This window comes from Chanos chanos, chromosome 12 (assembly GCF_902362185.1).
Source record: "Chanos chanos chromosome 12, fChaCha1.1, whole genome shotgun sequence".
NCBI lineage: Eukaryota > Metazoa > Chordata > Actinopteri > Gonorynchiformes > Chanidae > Chanos > Chanos chanos.
In genome coordinates this window covers 14,130,954-14,152,787 of record NC_044506.1, presented here as the reverse complement: position 1 = coordinate 14,152,787, position 21,834 = coordinate 14,130,954, and the positions used below count along the sequence as shown (strand labels likewise).

At 41.7% G+C, this 21,834-nt stretch overlaps 2 protein-coding genes across 2 annotated transcripts; both read right to left on the bottom strand.

The window, feature by feature from the left end:
* Positions 1 to 14,281: 14,281 nt before the first annotated feature.
* polr1f (RNA polymerase I subunit F) lies at positions 14,282 to 16,505 on the bottom strand. Its single transcript, XM_030788999.1, has 4 exons — positions 16,206 to 16,505; positions 15,742 to 15,883; positions 15,427 to 15,635; positions 14,282 to 15,127 (listed from the first exon to the last, which is right to left on the bottom strand). The coding sequence occupies exons 1-4, from the start codon at positions 16,502 to 16,504 to the stop codon at positions 14,650 to 14,652; spliced, it is 1,128 nt and encodes a 375-aa protein (XP_030644859.1). The 5' UTR covers position 16,505; the 3' UTR covers positions 14,282 to 14,649.
* Positions 16,506 to 17,987: 1,482 nt separating this feature from the next.
* On the bottom strand, positions 17,988 to 21,521 carry tmem196 (transmembrane protein 196). The gene is made up of 4 exons (XM_030789474.1): positions 21,357 to 21,521; positions 20,097 to 20,153; positions 18,336 to 18,590; positions 17,988 to 18,056 (listed from the first exon to the last, which is right to left on the bottom strand). The coding sequence occupies exons 1-4, from the start codon at positions 21,519 to 21,521 to the stop codon at positions 17,988 to 17,990; spliced, it is 546 nt and encodes a 181-aa protein (XP_030645334.1).
* Between the last annotated feature and the right edge of the window lie 313 nt (positions 21,522 to 21,834).

Below are 21,834 nucleotides of genomic sequence, written 5' to 3'. Positions count from 1 at the left end.
ACCATTCCAAAAAAAGACCAACAGTAATGAAAACTACTGTCCTGTGGTGTTTGAAGACTGAAAACGTTGGAGTAAACTTGGAGCAGAACCAATATATTTCATATAGAGCTAGCTTAGACCCCTGCCTTACAGATAAAACCACCCCCGGATCCATAATCCTTTTCTCTGCAAACGCTGAGTTTCCTGAGCTACGCCTGTGTGGTTTGGAATGGGGTGGGCCCCCATCCTGTCCTGTCCCCCTGGGCAAATGGATGATGTTCTTAAGGACTGTTCTTAAAAAACAACGACATGCTTTTTCAATATTTGACATTATAAGACAACTAACTGTTAGTTGTATGAAGAGATAGTGTTTTGGCAAACGTCTGCTGATTTCAAGCTGTGATATCTACACATTGGTAATTTTGTTCTTTGCCTGGCCCTCAGGGTATGAATATGTGATTTGCTGTCACCCCGGTCCTATAGGGAAAGCTCTATAAAATGAGCCATGTCCTTACGGGATGATCCGTTTTAGGATTTGTTTGTTACACATTGCTCTGCAACCACCGTGGAGGTATGTGTGAATGTGCGCATCTCTCTGTCTCTTTCTGTCTCTCTCTTTCTCTCTCTCTCTCTCGCTCTGTATCTTGCTTTTCGTCTTTTTCTGCTTTAAAATAATCAAGATTTCTATCGAACTAAACTCTCATTCTCTGACCCAAAAAGCTAATAAACACTAACAGTGGAGTCCATCTCCTCCCAGTTGATTCTTCCTGCCAAATGCCCCGAGTTGCTCATAAATGAGTATTTTCTGTAACCACAGCATTTTATATAGTCATTTTTTGAACGGAATTGGGCTTAGGCGGCACGGTTCTGTTGGGGAGGGGCTGGAGAGAGAGAGAGACAGAGAGAGAGAGAGGGGTCTGTTTAATACTAAAGAGATGGTTAATGGTTGCAAAACAGCCATGACTCAAAGCCTGTGCCATTTCTTTTTGTCAGAGAAAAATAAACTCATCCAATATTTGACCCACCTAGTATTTCACAATTCCTCGCTTTTCCAGAAACATACCGTACAGCACTGAGAATGCGTTTTTTAAGTGCAAATGTCTATGCAGAGTTGACATTCATGAACATTATAAGTTTAAAGAATGATTGTTTTTAGGGGGTGTGTGGGAGAGAACAGGAGAAATCGAAAGAGAAAGAGAGAGAGAGAGAGAGTACTAATTTGTTTGAATTTTGTAAGAAGGAGATGACAGAGGGAGTTCTATGAGAATAGAGTAGGAGAGAAAAGGAAAGAGGAGGCATTGGACAACAGGGGAGGAATGAAAGAGAGAAACCTTGGGAGAGAAGTCGAGTCATTGTAAAGAACTGGTGAAAAAACAGAGCAGCAGTCTCTTATTTTGGTGAGTCTGTACTCTGGCAACTTGTCTCTCGAACTGATGTTAGAGGTGTAGTTATGGGTCCTTGTGGACCAGAGGAACCAGAGGGTTGGTGGAGGAGAGAGGAAGGGAGTTTAGGGGATTTAGGGGTCGGTGCCTCCGCTCCATGTCTCAGGCTTATTGGTCAGCCTTCTCCAACAAAGCCCTGCATGTGTTTGCACAGCTGGGTGGCCAGCAGAGAGATGGACAGAGAGATTCCGTCTCAGCCGCCCCCCCCCCATCCTACCCCCCCCCCACCTCCAAAAATATCAAAACCCCTACCCCCACCCCTTTCACAATTCCTAGTTTAGCACTTGCCCCTCCAGCACTTGCACCGGGTTTCCCTTCTCTAGTCAGTCAAAAGGTGCTCAGGCTTCAACCTGCGTTTATTATTTCAAGAGGGCTACCCCACCGTGTCCTTAGACTCCACGCATTTTTTGGAGGCCATCTTTCGTTTGCCATGAAGATCTAACCATACAGTGTTTTTCTTTCCTCTGTTTTCCTTCTTTCCCTTGATTTCATTTGCATTCTGCATATTTCTGAATGTTTTCACTGCTCATTCGTTGTCAGGTTGTGTTTTCGTTGGCCTGACTCTCTAGACAAATCAACAATGGGCAGCATAATGATGTTTTGTTTGCTTTATAGAAAGAGCAACATGTTAAAATTTGAAACTTAATAAGAGCAGCGTAATCAAATATAAAATTACGACTGTTTGATCAGAATATAAAGTTCAAAATTGTACCAATGGAAAAATGATTATAGTATGTAATATCAAGAAAATATAAAACACAACCTGCATCAAGTAAAAATGAGTGCTGTCACCTCCCCTTCTCTGTGGGTTGGACCATATAACAGATGCACCTGTGATACACCTGTGACTGATTGGATGGTCAGTACAGGTGTAACAGCTGGGACACAGATGTTATTGCATCATCATGTGTGTACCATCGCTGTGTCCACTCTCAGCACTGTGAAAACAAAACGTAAAAACCTATCATTTGCACCCCATGCGTTGGCAGCCATTTTATTTCATTGGCCGAGGGTGGCAGTGGCCCAGTTTCCAAACTTTTTGAGGGGATATGATGGGAATACAGTGAAGAGGCTTGTGTGGTGGTGGGTGGGTGGGTGGGGGGTTGTCCAAATTCAAAGCCTGAGGTTAGTTAAGGGCTTTTAGCACTTCTGCGCTCCTCTGGATCAGTTCAACAAGGAGCTGGGAGAAAATCCCAAACAGATGTCCATTTCTCCGTTCTTCATAAAACATGCATTTCCAATTACAGGTCCTCCTCTGAAGCCATGTGCCTTCACGCGGCCCAGAGTGCAACTCAACACAGGCCCTTTCCTAGTGTTCAGGAAGTGTTACATCACTGAAAAACAAACGTGACGGGTGTAAATATATTTGCGTGGGCGGGTAACATACTATAAATAAACATAATATTCACAAATCCACTTCAAATTTCCCTCAAATGACTAATGCCCACTATTTTCTAACTGCACCTCTTAAACTTAAACCTCTGCCAAAAAAACAAGCAATACATGGAGAAATAAACTGACCATCTATTGCAATAAACCAAATTTAATTTGGTTTCAAGGGTTATTGGCCAAAGCTGGTTGATTAGCTGAAAAAGAAAGAAAAAGAAAAACATGAGGGGGTCTGGGGGGGGGGGGGGGCGTGGTATTTCTAAACCCACTGTTGTTCGTGCAGTTGTGTCCAAACTGAAGAAATGACTCAAATGTGAAAACCTTGACTCAGAGGCGTCTCTAGCAGTCAGAAGGTATGCATATAACAAAAATGTCTTTTTTCCTCACTGGCCGACCTGAAATCTTTACTCACCCAGTCCTGCTTAACTTGGAATTCTACTGTGTGAATTATGCATAAAAAACCCAACGCAACCAACCAAGTAAAATCAACAGTGCTTGAGCTGGCTCTCACAAAAGCCCTGATATGTTTATGGGGAATTCACATTAAATCACAGTCGGCTAAATTTTTATGTGCCTCTTCTTGGAGACCTGACACATAGTTTGTTGAATTTCTCCCTTGGTATTGTTCTGTTGGTTCCAGTTTGGGATTAATCTTCAAATAAAAGTTGAAATAGTTCTCCATTGTCTCTCAGAGGTTTTGGGAATTTGTGTTTAGTGGCCAAGAGACTGTGTGTGTGAGAACTGTAGACTTACTCTGGAACACTTTACCATCTTATATTCAAAGTCTTTTCTTTCAGGGAGAATGGACATGAAGAGCAAGTGAGTGAGTGCATACAAAAGAGTGGTTGAGGGAGAAACGAGGGACCAATATTTTGAAAGGAACTGAAAGAGAAGGAAAAGAGACAAGAGAGCAATATTTCTCTTCTCTTCCCCAGCTGTGTAACCTTACATCGGACTCCATGTTGGCCAGATTAATGCCAGCCTGTCAGGCCACAGTGGCCTTACCCCATCGACAGGAAATGTTGTTTTTGGAATGACTCCCTCCCCTCTTAACCCTCAAACCAACTCCCCTTCTCCACTCCCCCTCCCCCCCACCCCTCCCACCCCCCTTTGCCAACTCAAACCCCCAAAGCCACAGCCGTTTCACTGCTGACGGGCAGAAATTAATCGTGAAGGCCTTACACAGAGCAATTTATCAACGGACATTCTTATTCACAGCCTGTGGTAAGACCAAGGCCTGGGAGCGCTACAGGAAGGAGCACTACGGTTGGGAATGTCGGAGAGAGAGACATGGACTCCGTGGATCTGTTTCAGGGACTTCCACTTCTCATAGAAGAGCGCTGAGAAGAACGGAGAAAGTCTGGCAGGCGACCCCCCCCCCCCACACACACACACCCCATTCCCTGCCCCCACCCTCAAATGTGCACCGACCAGAGCCGTAACTGCCGCAGCTGATCTAATCGTCCACATAAACAGAGGACGGGCCTCCGTCCTGGACACCAGCGAGCAACATCCTAGAAGAATAAGTTGCTATGGCTGTTCGGAGAGCGCACAATAATGTGTTCTCAAGAACACTAAACGTTTTATCCCTGAAGGCTGGCAAAAAAAAAAAAAAAAAAGAAAAAAAAAGAAAACAACCCACTGTGTTTGGCTGTTCAAATACGTAAAAACTGTGCTCAAACATTGCTGTGCAATACTATAGTTGAAAAGCCCAGAAAAGGGGAAGACTGATCCAGTAGAGCAGCGTGACTACGGGATAAAGCAGCCACGAACAAAGAGCCCCAAACACAGAAAGTCATTGTTTCTGTCCAGCATAAATATATTACTGTCATGTTTTAACAGCACATTGTGTTGTAGCCTCCTAATTGAGGCCCCTTTTGAGACCTCAGTCTCACATCTCCACTTTGGGCTTCATTTCAGTCCATTACACACTGAGTCCCAATGCTCTGAACTTTCCCCTACACTTACCCGCTGAGGGGGAGTGTTAGTGGTTTCTGTACTAAAGCCCAGTCCCAAGCCAGATAAGTTTGGAAAAGAAAGAGGGACAACCCTACACCACCCTATCCCTCACTTCAAAACATTGCATAACATTTTTTTTTTTTACGTATGACATCATAAGAAAGGTTTTGAAAAATAAACACGTTTATGGCAGGAAAAACAAATCGATATTGTTGAAGAGCGGCGTGTATCCAGAAAAATCTGTAGCATGAACAAGGCTGACATAAACCCTGGGCTCTCTGCGCACTGGAGACGAAGCAGCGAATCAGAAGCCAATACTTTTTACACGAAATGTCTGGCAGTGGAAGGGCTGGACCTGTGCACCCATCCACCGCAATGTATTGAAATATTAAACTAAAATGTTGTGGTTTGAGCACAGCTTGAGCGCGAGGGGGGTCAGAGTGAGAGAGAACCTGACCACAGACTGGGCTCAGGCTTCTGTGTGCTGGACATAGTTTGGGGTTAGCCTACGCTGGACTGGTTGTCTCCTCAATTTAAAGAAGGGCCTCAAACCATCATTACCTCACAGTGCTCTACCCTTAGTTTACATTTACACTGAACCCAGGTGGCTTGGAAACACCAAAAAAAAAGGAGTATTTTTTTAAATAGCTTTCTTTAACTTGAGAGAAACCACAGTTTTGAATGTTTAGCTCTCCTCTGAGACAACTTGCCAGCAGTTGCGTAAACGGATATTAATGATCCTTTTTTTTTCTTCATAAGTTGAAACTATTTAGGTAAACAATGGCATTGGAACTGAGGACTGGAGAGGTATTTAGCTTTTAGCTTCCCAGGTGGATAGTCGTGAGGTGTCGCCTCTGTAAAACTTTATCACCTTGGGTTATAGTTTTATTTTGTAAGTCACAGGCAAGTGTTGCAATAAACTTTTTTTTTTTTTTTTTTTTGACTGGAGAATATTTCAATATAAAACCAGCAGGAACTGAGGCTTACTTTCTGTCTGGCAATGCGAGTGTGGAGGTTTTTTTGTGTTTATTTGTTTTTCTGTGGTGTGTGACCCGCCATATTCACAGTAGTCAGGTGGTCCAAATGCCTTTTGGCCAGGTGATTTCCCGTGGTAGAGACTGACAGCCTGCTGGCAGCGAAAAGGGGGGAAAGCGAGGCACCTACTGATCGCCTGCATCATGTTTCCTGTGGACCCTTCGCTACTTCCTACACAGGTGTAGAGAAACTGCGTCTGACCCTATTCCCTCCTGCTTGGAAAAGCACATAAAACTCCAAGCATTACAAGATCATGAGAGAGACCATTTAGGGAAAATATCCAGAAAAAAAAGGGTATTATAACAGTGGAGGAAAGTTTTTCCATCATAAATTGTGAGGTAGAGCTTGGGTTGTGAGTGCTAGTGTGCTGAAGGCTGAGAAACTCAGACGCCGAGTGATTTGAGCACAGCTGTGATTGGCCCGTAGCATAACAGGCTGAGACTGGGAGACGGCGATTACAGATGAAAGACGTCGTACCAAAAGGCCGCGGAGATAGCCAGACCTGTTAAACGGGTTTGTGTGGGGTATATGTGGTTCCCTCTTTTTTGTAGTTCTGGCCATTTGTTTGGCATTGGCCGCTCAAATATTACAAATGGGATGATATTCAAAGTAGAGTCATTTTTCTTCTTACACTATCTATACCATTTACGACGATTATGTTTAGACCAGACAGACGCATAGACAGTCTTTGGAAAGTGTATCTGATGAGAGTCTGAGTGTGTGTGCGTGTGCGTGTGTGTGTGCGTGTGTGTGTCAGTGAGGAGGTGATAACAGTTTAGACGGATGAGGTTGGAGCTGGGGCTGGAGACAGGGATGAGGTGGAGAGAGAAGGGAGGGTTTTAGGGCTCACTTCATAGGAGCACAAGGTGAGATCTGGTGGTGCTATTAGTCCTTCCCCCACCATGAAAACACACACACACACAGGGAGAGAGAGAGAGAGAGAGAGAGAGTCTGCACCTGCAGGTCTGGCCCCTCACACGTCTGCTGCTCTCATTATGGCCACTGTGAGGTCACTGAGTGTGTGTGTGTACGTGTGTGTGTACGTGTGTGTGTGTGTGTGTGTGTGTGTGTGTGAGACAACATACCTACTGTGGAATGATCAGACTGCAAAAATATGCGTGCGTAAGAAAATATCTCATACTCATCCACCATATATCACCACTTATTCCGACTCAACAAAAAAACAGACACAATCATATCAAAAACTTTACTCACTAAGGCGTGGAGACAAAATGACTAAAAATGATCCCGATGATTAAAAGCAAATAAGGTCAAGCAAGTATCAGTTATTACAAATAAGTGAAAAAACATCATGTCAAAGTGAAGTGACTAGTTGTGTGTAGGAGAGTGAAGGCAGTGATGCCCAGTCAAACTCTCAGACTGACAGAGTAACCAGGCCCGCATGTTGACATTATTTGAATACAATCTCATCGCATTAACCTCTCGCCTGCTGCTAATCCATCGAGGAGTGTATATTTTCACTGCAGGGCGAGGAGACCACAGCGGCCAGAGAGGACGGGGATTTCAACACTATGTCATTCATTCTTCTGAGACCTGTGGCTTATGAAAGGCTGATAACTGAGCCAATTCACTCCCTGTGTGAAACTGTTACCTCACACCTACACACATACACACACACACACGCACACGCACGCACACACACGCACGCACACACACACACTCACACATACGAGGTGACAGAATATGAGGGATAAAATTTTTGGAGAAAGATGCAGTCTGGGGAAATTGGTTGTCATTTCAAACAGAACTCCACACACACACACACACACACACACACACACACATACACACACACCGAGTAAAATTTTGTAAAAGAACGAACACACATACGTCTATGCTTGTGTATGTGTATGTAAAATGATGTAATAACATGAAATAAATGTTATTATGACATAAATATAGTGGTGACAATAACATCTATTATGTTAGGGACTCTTGTGCTAATTATTCCTGACTGAAGAAGATAAAAGTACACTGACGCTTAAACTTATGCTATGGGCCTGGCCTCCTAGACTCTTTCATTTGACACCAGTGTGAGAGTTTGGCCCCTCAGGACCCCATCTCTCAGCATCACAGCCCTATCTGGGGCTTAGATTACAGCACAGGGGAGAAGATGGAGAAAACAGTTAAAGGAGTGTCATTGCACTCTTTCACCAAGGACCTTCTCTCTCTTTCTCTTTCACAAACACACACACACACACGCACATACACACATAAACACAGACTCAGACACAAGCACAGACACTCTCTCTCTCTCTCACACACACACACACACACACACACACACACACACACACACACACTCACACACACACACACACACTCACACACACACACACACACACACACACAAACACACACACAAGTATTTAGATGTGAAAATATGCACAGTAGCCCACACACATGATCAAGATAGGATCAGGTAAAGTGTACTAATGCTTGAAACCACGTGGTAGAATTGAGTGTGTTTATGTTTAAATTTTGCAAACCTCTACAAGAGCAAAGCCCGTGTAATTTCTCCGCTGTGCGAATACAGAGCAAAGCAGAAGGACACCTCCAGCTTGAGTGCCTTACCGCACTAAATCATCTCTAATGAATTAACGGCAGAGCGACCCTTTGGCCCAACATATATCACCCGGAGTGGAGTTGAGTGAAACTCAGTGCCCCAGAGAGCAGTGGAATGCTTCTGTTCCCCACTGAGATTATACACAGTACTCCCTGCACCGGCACCAGCCCTCTTCAGTTCTCCTATGGACCCACCTCTGCTCTGCAGCATTCGCTTAGCTGGCTTTTCAGATCACAGCTCAATGCGTCAGAAACCCATGGATCATTTTTTTTTTTTATTAGGGTATATGTAAAAGAGTTTTGGATGGGTTTTGACATTGCTCTGTCTTTTTCTGTGTGTGTGTGTGTGTTTGTGTGTGTGCTTTAAATGAGGTGCTTCTAGGATTGGAATTAGATTTCATGATTAAGGATAATATCTTTTATGAAGGAATTATCCTTCATATTTCTGGAACCAAAAATCTCTGAGTTTGTGATTTTTTTTTTTTTTTACCTTCATACAAGTGGAAGTGGTTGACATGGGAGCACCTCTGTGTCTTTTAACACAATTAAGCTTTGTCTAGACAACTTTAAGGCCCTCAAATTCCAGCAGATTAGAAAGACCAATTAATCTAGAGGAGTTGGCCGACTTACAGGAGACAGGGAGAGAACACTAAAACTGCGGTTTTCATAGAGAAAAACATCAGCATTAAAACGACATTTGAAGAAAGAAGGAAAGATCAGCAAGCTGAGACTAAGCCATTTGTGACTGACTCAGGAAAACAAACAAGTCATATCCACTGGGGCTTTTTTTTTTTTTTTTTTTAGCTAAAAGTAGAAATATTTGTTTTAATCGACACTCGGGGTGGCTGTGTTCTAGTTCTCTGGGAGTATTATGTGTGCTGGACTTTTTTCTTCTTTTTTGTTTCTCTGAGTGACACGGAGGGGGTTTTACACCACCGATCAGGGCGTGAAACGAGACCGTCTCATGCGCCTGTGACACAACGGAACAGAATGACACGAGAAAGACGAGACACAGGTAATACCTCTCTGTCACTGGGAGGGGAAAAAAAAAAAAACCCCACAGGACAAGCGCTGAGGCTGGCTGTCATGGAAACCAAACAATTCTGCGGTGGGTAGAAACTAATTTGTGCAACCACTAGAGGAAAAAAAAACAAGAACACAGCTGGAAGACCTCATGTTTACGCTGTTAATCACCGCAGATGAATCAATGTGATGTTCTCTGTGGAACTAAAACAAAACTTCTTTTTTTTATTTTTTTTATTCATACTATCTGTCAAAAATTTAGTCAGCTTTATCTAGAAGACAACTTCATTCATTTGTAATACTTGCAACTGATATTTTTGTTGACATCATTGTTCATTCTAAAAACAACATGAAGGATGGCTTTTTTTCTTTTTTTGGTTTCTTTTTGGAGAATATGGAGTTCCCCAAAAGGAGCACTGAGCACAGCGTTGACTGGGCGTACCTTCACACATGCCTGCTTACAGCCCATTAACGCCCTCTTGTGAATGGGCAGCATCACACACACACACACACACACACACACACACACACACACAGTCATGACACAGGGGACGTCAGCCCAGCACTGAGCTCTCAATCAAAAAGCACTGGAGTCCTATCTGAAAACAATGTTTTCAAACTACATTTTCGTGCTATGGTTTCATGCAAAAGGAATGGACATACAAGGGATATAAAACAGAAATTTGTGATACAGATATGCCTATATGTTATGTGACATCACAAGCACATAGTTTTGTGTACACGTACAGCTACAGCACGTATGAAAAGTGACATTTATGTCATAAAAAAAAAAGTTACTGAATTAATTTATAACTAGGTTATAGGTTGTTACTATTTTAGCGTTTAGTATTTTGGACAGATACAGAAACAAATCTAAGTGTCAAAATATGTAAGTTAAAAAACAGAGTTGCCAACAGCTCAATAAATTTCCAAGAAATGTCTTTGAAAACACCATAAAAAGATTTCATGGATGTCAATAACCCTTGGGAAGGGGCTTTGATATGATTCAATCCCACCATTTAAGCCAAGATACTGGGCTTCTCTTTGAAGGCAGAGAAATACAGGTCAGACTGTTAGAACACTTAAGGGTTTTTTTTTTGGTTTTTTTTTACGACTTTCCAACATTTAGAGCCTTGGGAAGGCTGGGCAGAACTGCTTACAAATCACTAATTAGGGAGAGGGAGGGGGGCTGAGGAGTGAGGATGTGGTGGGGGCTGCGAGGTGGGGAGGGGGCGTGTCGTCAAGTCTCCTAGGCTGGATCCACACGTAAGAACCGACGACCGTTTCCCATAAATCCCCGTTTCTTTCATGTGTGTGGTTCAAAGCTGGTCCGGCCTGGAAAGTTTGACACAGGATATATGTGGGAGAGCCAGGACCAATTAGCGCATTCAACCCTGCGGCAGGCCAGGATACCATGGACGGTCTATGTTAACTCATCCACTGAGAGAGGGAGAGAGAGAGAGAGAGAGAGAGAGAGAGAGAGAGAGAGAGAGTGCGAGACAGAGACAGGGAGAGAGAGAGAGAGAGTCTGTGCCAAAGACTCGCTCCAAACAAGCTGCACAGCTCTCTCAAACTCTCATCACTCTCCTAAATGACTCTCCTGGCATGTTCTCCCTCTCTCTCTCTCTCTCTGTCTCTAGTTTGTTTATTAGATTATTCATTTTGCATTTCTGAACTCCTTTTTGTTGTGTAATGTCGCTTTGAATGTATGTGTACTGTACGTCTACTATATGGAGGACAGAGGGAGAGAAGTGTAGATGTCTTTGAAGCTCCAAACAGAATAATTACTCATTCAAATTCTGCATACACAATCTAGTATTTCAAACATATTTTGGCTGAGCATCATTGTTCCAATTTTGGAAGTAGTCGAAATGGCAGTGTTGCTGATGTTAATAATGATAACATATAGCATATAAAAATCCATAGAAACAGCAAAAAAAAAAAAAAAAAAAATCTGTCCAAGTGAAGTGTGTGCGCTTGGCGTACCTTATCTATTAATTGCTTGTTTTTGTTAGCATGACAGATATTAAACCGAATGCATTAAACATGAGTGGTATCCAAAACAGTGGTGTTTCCATGGAATCATGCAGGGATTAGTGTTCTCGGAAGAATTGTTAGTTGTAATGTCCTTGGATCTGAAGTCTTGGGGTTAAAATGTAGCTTCAGCACAGCTAATGACTCAGTGGTTCCTCTCAGGTGAATACCAAGGAAGTCTGAGTTGATCCACTGCTTGTATGGGAAGAGATGAGTGTGGATGCTCTTCTATTGACAACACACATAAATCTGCCAGTTTTATCCCTGTTGTAATTTCATAGTTGCCAACACTGTGACAACCGGCCAGAGAACTGAAACAGTGGACATAACACAGATACACCATAAAGATGAGAAGACCCTGAATAAACAGAAGAACAATTAGCCAAAAAGTAATTTGGAAAATTCATTCGGAATGACTGTGTTTTTAGTCACAGAACCGTAAAACTTGTCAGTTTCCTCTCTCTGTAGAACTACTGAGCAGTGATGAGGATGCTGGGTTTTTTTTTTTTTCTTTGAACTCACTTAAACCTCCCTGGTATGACAAAACAGCCAAGACTTGGTTGAGTTCTCTAATTGAGACGACTGACCACGGAGATTATATCCGTCACGAAAGAAAAAGAAGTTCAGATAAGGAAACTTTAAGAAAACGGAGGCTTGACTGATAAGAACAGACAGCATTACTATCTGTCTTAATCAGCCCTTTACTTATCACTAATACAGCCAAGTATCATTGTGTCTTATTCTGCAGAGACACTGCTTTTCCATGGCATGAGTCCACATGAAAGAGACATGGCGCAAATGATATACAGGTTTGCCGCCCAGAACCCTAAACTAACCTCAAAAAAACCCCAAAAAAAGGTAAATCACCTTGCGAATGCAAAGACCACTTATCAGTGTGAGAGGCCAAACAAAGCAGCCAAAAAGCCAGGCATTGCCCTCTCCCCCTGCCAAAATCTGACTGCTCTCAGGTAGTGGAAAAACAAAGCGAGAACAATTCAAAATATGTTCCTGGCCGCCCTCCTAAAAACTGCAAAAAAAAACCCAACCCCAGAGCCTCCTGGTGAGCCAGACTCCTGTAAAGCTGTGAAAAACTACCTTTCTCCTCATATATGAAACAAAAAGAGGCAAAAAAAAAAAAAAATGAAAGTACTAAGTATCAAGATGTTTTATGTACAATCCCCAGTGATTTGGAACTGAGATGCATCCAGGTGCAATTCACAGAGAGAGAGAGGGGGAGAGGAACATACACTGGTTTGTGAAGATGTTCAGCGTTGGCTCAGAGCAGCAATTTAAGAACAAGACTGAATGTGTGAGAAGACATCAGTTGGCAGCGTGTGTGGGATACAGTCCACAGAGGCCCCTGATGTACAATGCTCATGTACACAGATTTATCAGAACAGACAAGCATTCAAAGAAGCAAACACCAGAGAAACGATGCAGTAAAGGAGAGGTTCCCACAGAAAAACCCACGTCTATTTATGTTTTCTGGATTTCTTAGGGAAAAAAAAAGGCAATCCTAGCCCCCCCCCCCCCAAAAAAAAATCTAAAAACCCAACTATAGGACCATATTAAATTAACAACTGAGTGTACATGAAAACCATTCTCACCTAAGGCGTTACACCTTATCGATGGAAAAAGCTAAGCATTTTTTGTTATTTAAAGGAAGGTACTGTTTGTGTAGGTATGGTTCACACATTTCTGTGCTGTATGTCTAAAGTAAGTAAATTAGCATGTTTTAACTGCACTGTCTACAGATTGCTGCGTCGATGGAAACTTTCCATCGGAGGTCACAGAGGGGAAAACAGACGCAACACCTGCCAATAGTCTGTTTTTCCTTGGGAATTTTTTGGTCTAGAGTCAAAAAACATTTCTGGGGTTTGGAACAGATCTATATGTTTCCTGTACATGTAAAAATAGAAACATTATACCTTTGACACTGAATATTAGCTCGAGGGGAAAATACTCAAGTAAGCATTAGTGAGTGAAAGTTGGGGAAAGTCCTATGGAAGGTGACTCACATAGTATTTCTCCCATAATGACTGATTTTTGAGCTGCATATACACAGTCCTTCCAAATGAGAGATTAGGTGTCTCATGGCGTTTGAGAGAATGTAGTGTTTAATATATGCACTGATTGTAATAGACAGACTTCAGATTAGAGATCTTTACTGAGCACTGCTATATTTCACAAAATGTGGAGCTGTATGGTTTGAAAGAAACACTGCACTATTTATCCTAGAGCCCTTAGACATTTCCACTACACTTTCAGAGAACTGGACAACAAGGTAAAGACATAAAGAACCTATTCAGCACTTCTAAGTATAATGCCACCAGAAACATCTCCCGGACAGTCCGAAAAAGTCTGCATGCCTCAGTGAGTCCAAAATACTACTAATCTAATTTTACTCTTAGCTATCAGCATCCTATTACCTATATTACTGTATCTCATTATAAATGCTACAACTCCATAGATGGGAGGATCGTCATTATTCACAGTCATAGCACACTATTTTGGCCATAGTTTATGTACCTCATATTTTGTGTGGGAAAATGTGTGTTCTGAAACAGTGTCTTATAACTACAGGGACTTAGAAAAAGAATTTTGTAGTTTTGTAACACAAAAATAAAGCATTTGATTGTGCGAATCTGGACTATGAATGTCTAATAAGCAATGCAAATATGTTTGTCCTTAGAATGGAAAATAGAAAATTCTTTTCTAATACTGACAAAACATTTCAGAGCTAAACCCACAGCAGACTAAAAGAATACCACTTCATCGGGTAGTTTTAATTCTTTTACTGATAAAATAACTTCACATTAGAAAAGCTTTGAATAATTATTTCTGTAAAGAATACCATATATTCAATATATCGCAATGGTTTGCAAATGTGTATTTAATTACATGTCAACCTGGATGATGGCTTAAACTTTAGGACAGTAAGTACAGCATTCAATATCCTGAGTCTCCTTGCCAAAGGATTTTAAAACTACTTACTGCCCTCTGCTGGTGACACACAGAACTAAACAAAGATCCTCTAAAAGTATTCAGAAATGGTACACGCGTAACGGTATATATTTCAATCTTAACAATTCACCGTCCAAGGCCTCTCAAGGTATTTTTACTCCTAATAAGTCTTTTCCAGAAGAAAGCACAAATTAAGTTCATAGTTCAATTATTAAATGTTCCATTTTGCGAGAGCAAATCACTTCTTTTTCTTCTTTTTAACAACAGGTTCTTCAGAGTCATCGAGAGGACAAATATCACTTTCTCCCTCAGTTTTTTTCCTCTTCTTTCCAGCTTTGTCACTCATATATCCACTGGAGTCACTGCCGGGGAACGTGGGTGATGGCGTCTCCTCCGTCACCTCACTAACCTCCTCCCTCTCCTTCTCCTTTTTCTTCTTCTTCTTCTTCTCTTTATGATAGCCATTTGAGTTTGAGTCCAACTCTGTTCCGTTCATGTCCTGGTTTATAGTCTCACCTCCTAAGCTGCTCTCCACAACAACAGAGTTATCCGCTGCCTCTTCATCCTTGTGTTTGTGCTTTTTCTTCTTTTTCTTCTTACTTGGGGAACTATCTGTTGATTCTGAGGCCGGTTCCAGGACCGATTCGTTGGCTGACTCCACGGCAACGTCCACGCTGTCATTGCTGGGTTCTGACACAGCCAAAAGCTCCTCTACCCTATTAATGAAGTCAAAGGTGCAGTAATTAACTTATGGGACAAATAAGCGCAGCAAAGACATTAGCAGATTCTGTAGCAGCATGACAATTACCAGAAACGCTTACTACAACAACTGTTAGAGGACGCAAATGGAGATGAAGACATACTAATGACACCACATTAACAGTATCCCCCCTTATCTGTAGCAAAGAAAACTGCAAGCTTAAAACATGGCTCTCTCTCCTCCAGATATCCAGATGTTTGCAGCTCAACTTTACTAAACTTCACCTCCGGCCCTCAAGTTGAATGTAGGCTGTACCTGCTTTTCTCCAGCCTTCCTCTGATTAGAAGGACGCCAGCAGTATCAGCGTCTAGCTGGAAGACTTCAAACTGTAAGTGATCTCCGACGTTCAGTCCACAGTCTCTCCACATCTCTGTGGTCATCTGACTAGGTTTCAATATGGAGGCATTGAAACAACCATGGACAAGACAACCAACATGACTCACGCCAACCTTGTTTATCACACCCTGTAAGAAGATAATAAACAACAATTTTAAATCACAATATTACTTAGACCACATACTGTTAAACACCCATGTATGAGGGCAAATACTAAATTGAAAAAGTACTTACCACAAGTCTTTGTCCTTTCTTTGGTTTGAAGATTATAAAGGACGCCTCTATGTTTAAATGAATGAATCCTTGATCATCATAAATGTCTCCATGTTGTCCCACAACTTTAATGTTGTCATAAGCCAAAGGTACTCCATTCAAACTGTTGAGAGTAGACACATAATTAGACACGATTAGTTTATCGCTTTGCCAAGTATTTGCGACACTAATCTTATTTCTGCAGTGTATATTTAAAGACGTGTATAGGGATGGTGTTTATTGACAGTAAGTTGACAAATGCACAGGTTTAGCTCTCAAAAACGTCTGCAACCGAAACTCTACAGAAGTCCGCTAGATTCAAACGTGAGACAACGTGCCACCTTAACAGGGCGAGCTATGGTAAACTGTTCTCTAAGGAAAATACTCACTATCACTTACACCGTCGTAAATATTTTCGTACGGTTACAACAGCGACTTTACAATACCTTTCTGAATATTTGAGAAGTTCTGCGTTTAGTTCTTGCTGAATTCCCGTCCTCTTCTTGTTCAAATACACAGGAGGCAGAGTAATGTGCCTCCTGTGTGTGTCCATTACCAGACACGAGTATGGCGCTTTGACAAGTTTACAAGCGTCTGCGAATGACGGAATTAAACATGGAAAAGCGGTCGTGTCTCCTGTGACATTAGACGTGATATCCTTTGTAGAGGAATGCACCAGAGTCGATGCCTCTGCGGACAATTTTACTTGTTTTGGGTCACCCTCCACCTCTTGCGAGTTTGCCATGTTGCCGTCAAACGCTGAGGAAAACGTGGTAGAGCTTTCCGCACCATCAAGAGGGAACCTGAATTAACTCAGGAGGACTTGTTATATCGCCATCTCCTGGAACGGAGGGAAATTGGCAAAACCTGAAACGATCATCAGCCGACACAGTAGGCTACAATTCCCCCCCAACATCTTGTAATGAATACGTAATAATTCAAAATAAGTACGATTATGATGACTGCAACTATACATATAACTTTTTTTTAGAATTATTAACTTGTTGTGGAAGTGAATATAACAGCATTATTGATGACAACACTGTTGATAATAACTGTTGGCAGAACCAAGATACTGAGACAAAAAATTTATTTTATAAAATATCAAACTTTTAAAAAAAATTAAATTAAACAAAGGTTCATCATCTTCTTCTGTATGAAACAGATTCCCAGAGCCCCACCAAGTGAGGGAGTAAGAAACCCCACCAAGTGAGCTTAAAACCCAAACAGATATATGCTTTAAACTCAATGATGATCAAAGACCTAATCACCTAATTTATAATGAAGGAATAGCCACTCAGTCTATCAGATAGATGATCTTTAGGACAACTGCATGGCTGCAGCACTATAAGTGAAATCCAGACAAACAAAGCATAGTGTCTGACAATGCAGGATGTGTTAACATGTTCATATGGACAGTGTGACATGCCTGCAGGTGACACACTAATAAGTTATGGCACTATTTCTTAGTCAGCGTCCAGCTCTGGGCTGTTTTTGCTGGCGTGGTCTGTCCCATAACCACCCACCCCTGAAAAACTGCTACAGTATCAGTTTGGCGTAAGCAAAGAGTTTAATTAACTATTGAGCAACATATAGAGAAAGAATGTTATAAAACTGTTGGTAACTGAGCAGAGACACCATTACAGAGAGTTTCAGGTCAGACATTTTTTATTTTTATAAGAAGCCTTTATATAAAAATATTGTAAATTCATAAATGATATTTTCTTCATATACAGGCATTTACAGTGTGCATACTGTATGTCTGAGATGCATTAAAAGCATTCCATAATCCATACTATGATTAAAAGACCAGAATCAACGTTCCTGTCAACTATTACCATAAATTACAGAAATATTAAAGAGTGTTTGATTACAGAGAAGAGAGAGAGAGAGAGAGAGAGAGAGAGAGAGAGAGACGGTCTGACAATTTGCATGCTAGGTTTGTGTTTAGTTGTACAACTGTGTATGCATTTCGTTCAGCTACTCCATATGTCCAGGCTTCACAAGTCAGCAGGCAATTAAACTCTAACTCTCGGTCATTCCAGAGAGGAGGTTACTCGTGGTTTTGTTGCCACGGTTTTTATGCCTGATGGAGTAGGCTTGGAACCTGCTTGCTATTGTGCAGGAGTGATCCCAATTATTGCACTGCTTGTCCATCACCCTTCACTGACAACTCTGACTAAACATGCTTTTATGCATGTTCCAGACTTCACAATGGCATCTCATTATCACGGCGATGCACTTCGTCCATTGTAAGAGATTTGAGGGATTCCATTGCTGGAGTTATCTAAGATCTCCTAAAAAAAAAAAAAAAAAAAGAAGAAGAGGGGGACACAAATAACCATGACAACCACATAACAATGTAAAATATGCTGTAAAAAAAAATATCTGAAAGCATGCTTTATGTTCTACAATTTGACATGTGATACAAATTACAGTTTGACACATTTCATCAATAATTTATACAGCACACCCTCAGGTTGTACAGTAAAGGGGTTGTTTTAAGGCACATTCTGACACACATAATGTAGGCTGCGCTAGAGTAGGCCAGGGTTGTTGTTGTTTTTTTTTTGTACCTTCTCTGCCATCTCATGGGAATGGTGCAAAGAATGCTCTCGCTCTAAAAACATGCGCTGCTGTTCACTGCTGGCCAGTCTGCAGGTCAGCCAGGTGGATAGCGTACAGCTGCTGATACCCAGGCAGGCCAGAGACATGGCCGCTAAGTGCAGCGAGGGGACAGTGCCCGGCCTCTTCACCAACGCTCGCACAAACTGGAAGTTCAGGATTCCACCAATCAGACCACAGATACAACACGCTGAGAAGAGTATCATCTGACAAGAGAAAGATACATTGAAAAAAAAAAAAAAAAAAATCTGCGATCAATCACAGAAACCTTTTTTTAATTCTCAGTCTCTGTAATTACGTTGTGGCGACCTGATAACAAATAGCTTAGTAAAGTGAGATAGGTGTTGACAGGTAAGCAAGGAGACAAGCACAGAACACAATAAACATTAAATTGCAGTATTCAGATGATCTATTTCCAAGGTGTTGCCACAGGAGGTATATTTAGTAAACAGAACAGAAATCACAGAGGGAAGAAATGGGTGTGTGTGTGTGTGTGGTGGTGGTGGGGGGGGGGTGTGACTGGGCAGAGAAAGCAAAGAAATCTATCAAAGTAACACTGCCCTCAGAAGCACTGGCCGAAACAGGGCTGGGGCAGTGAGAGTGATATGTATTGAAGAAGTGAAGAATAAGTTGCTAGAGTGCTCTGTACCAACAGTTCCCGCTCTTAACGCCATCCACATAAGACTAATGGAGCTCAGGGATATCATTTCATTTTCCCACAGCCAGAAAACAATGGAGTCATCTCCTAAGCACATCAAACAAATTCAATTTAAAGAAAGAGAGAGAGAGAGAGATGGAAAGACAGACACACACACACACACACACACACACACACACAGAAGGGGTGGGGGGCTAACATGGAAAACTATGTAGATGAAAAATAAAGAAAGGTGATGAAAGTTAAAAAGAGACAGGGAAGTCAGAGAAGGAGACAAATAGAATAGGTGCTGAGAAATGTTGTATTGTGTTGTGTGTGTGTGTGTGTGTGTGTGTGTGTGTGTGTGTGTTTGTGTGTGTGTGAGAGAGAGAGAGGGAGAGAGAGAGAGAGAGGGAGACAGACAGAGAGGTTTCACTTCAGTATTGATTTGTCATTAATACTTTCCCCTGTGACTCCTCCGTCCCCCATTTCAGGGTGTCTAATTGAATCTAGTCTCCAGTGCAGGCAAGTCCAGCATACCTCCACACACAGTAAAAGGCACAGTGAGGGCTTGCCCCAGGTCTGGGGCTCTACCTTTGACTTTAATGCACTGCAGAATGTTAAGGTGCTTTATCTGTGCTTTACCAATGGATAAATGGTTTAACAATGTTTTTGGACTGTGAATTTCAGCTTTTCCTATTGGTTTACATCTCCCACTGGGGACACGGTTTGGAAAGTTCAGTTTGTCTTTTATGTTCCAAACATATGGGACCATTCCTCTGCTATTTCAAAAGCATGTATTTAAAAATTGTTCAGCATTACAAAATCTGACTTAGCTAGCCTATTTTTTAGTGCATTTATAAAAACATACATCATAACATTTCTAATTTACACCAAGTTACAGCCTACACTGAAATCTGTATGTTGCTTTTGCTTACTCTAAACAATTTTCATGCACTATAACCTCAACCAAATCTAGCTTGTATATTGGGACTGGTACAAGTTTGCCAGGAACTATGTCTGGAGTTGCAGGTCCCTGTGGGAATTCCTTTAGCAGCACACTGTGAGTACTTACAACCAGGCCAGTTCTTTTTTTTGCACACAGCATTCCACAGAGCCCACAGACAAGAAACTAGGAGAGAAAAAACAATGGATGCTTATTAGAAAGCAACAGTTAAAAATTTGACTTTCCATGTATTAATCTTCCACTCGGGATCAGCTTGGTCTCATTTTGACACCAACAGAGTCCCAAACAGAGCTGAACAGAGGTTTACATAGATTCAATATCACATCTTGAATCTAGGTAAATATCACCTTCAAGATCCAACAACATTCAATGTACTAATACATACAATGGTAGATCAAGTTGTTTTTCATTTAAATTCAAAGAATATTGCATTCTAGTATTCAGACTCAATTAGCACTTATGATCAAGTTGAAATCAGTTAGTCTCCTATCCCAGATTTCACTAACAACAACATACAAACAAAAACGAGACAAAAAAAGTGGTTTCAGAACAAGGAGTGGCCCATACCTAGGGATAAATGGACGGACATTCTAGATTGCTTCTGGTAAGTTTGCTTTGTTTTCTGCCTTTGGTTTGATTTATAGCTGTCTTGGATAAAAGCGTCTGCTAAATGTAAATGTAAATGCAAATACATGTCTTGGGACTGAAACAGTAGTAGTTGGCTCAGTATGGTCCAAATGTGAACAACATGAGCAAGTTCCTGGCGTTCCTGGACATATTCGAGGAGAAGCGAATTAAATTGTGTATCGGATATTGTGCTTTGCTATGTCGCCACACATTTTTCTCTTCGACGCAGAGATGCAGGGACAGCGATAAACAAAACAGTAGAATCTACTATTTTTTTAACAGCACGATCAAATCGTCAAAGCGATGTTCTCGAGATGTGAGCCTTACTACAGGCTGCGTAATTAAGACAATGAACGCAAATACAGAAACAACCTAAAGAGTTTCCTTAAATTATATTCAAAAAGACATTTACAAACGACATATAAACCTGTCCTATGGCTGACTCAGAATAATACTGATATTAATCATACCATGCTCAGTCCATAATTACACCTGTATATAACAATTAATATCAAATAACCACAGTTAGCACTGAGATACAAATTGTATTTTAAGTTTAATTTGAGGACCTTGTCGGATGTTGGGCCTCTACTTACAGTGCAACATAAACGCGTAAGACAAGACCTCTTATACGTTTACTTTTTCCAACTTGTAAAGAGAACTGGATTTACAGTTGATAGTTAAACTGATGTAGATGATTACTTATTCAAGAGCAGAAGAGTAATTAAATTGGAGACGTACACACACCCCGCTCCACACAGGAGAGGCATCCCCTTGTTGAGGTTTGTGCTCGGATTTCACTCGACTAATGCCCACCGCACCCAGAGCAATGCTGGAGACGCCGAGTCCTATCTCCAACACTGAGAGAACCAGCAGACTCCAGATGATCTTCCGGCTGGTGCACATTCTCGCTTGGGCATCGTTCCTGGCAGTTGCGAAGAATGCAATATCCGCTTCTGGTCAGCTTAGAGAGTCGTGCTCCTGTCCATTACTTCGAAAAGGTCAGGTTTATTTCCCAGGAAACGTGTTGCCAAGCTTGTCAGGAAGAAACTATTTCACAAAAAGACGATCCACACCTTCTGAACTTCTCTGTTATCAAAACAATGAGTGCGGCGCTGTCCGCGGTGCTTAAACTCTGTCAACACCTTCAAGCACGCCCCCGACCCCTCCTCCGGTTCTTGCTAACTCATGTGCAAGTAATCCGCATCGGACGAGGGCA

Bases quoted from the DNA above. Each gene is read 5' to 3' on its own strand.
- polr1f (XM_030788999.1), bottom strand. From the start codon at position 16,504: ATGGCAAACTCGCAAGAGGTGGAGGGTGACCCAAAACAAGTAAAATTG. The intron at 15,884-16,205 runs GTATTGTAAAGT...TACTCTCAACAG, and splicing joins CTTCTCAAATATTCAGAAAG to TTTGAATGGAGTACCTTTGG. The intron at 15,636-15,741 runs GTAAGTACTTTT...ATCTTCTTACAG, and splicing joins AGAAAGGACAAAGACTTGTG to GGTGTGATAAACAAGGTTGG.
- tmem196 (XM_030789474.1), bottom strand. From the start codon at position 21,521: ATGTGCACCAGCCGGAAGATCATCTGGAGTCTGCTGGTTCTCTCAGTG. The intron at 20,154-21,356 runs GTACGTCTCCAA...TTTCTCTCCTAG, and splicing joins CTGTGTGGAGCGGGGTGTGT to TTTCTTGTCTGTGGGCTCTG. The intron at 18,591-20,096 runs GTAAGTACTCAC...TTCTCTTGTCAG, and splicing joins AAAAAAGAACTGGCCTGGTT to ATGATACTCTTCTCAGCGTG.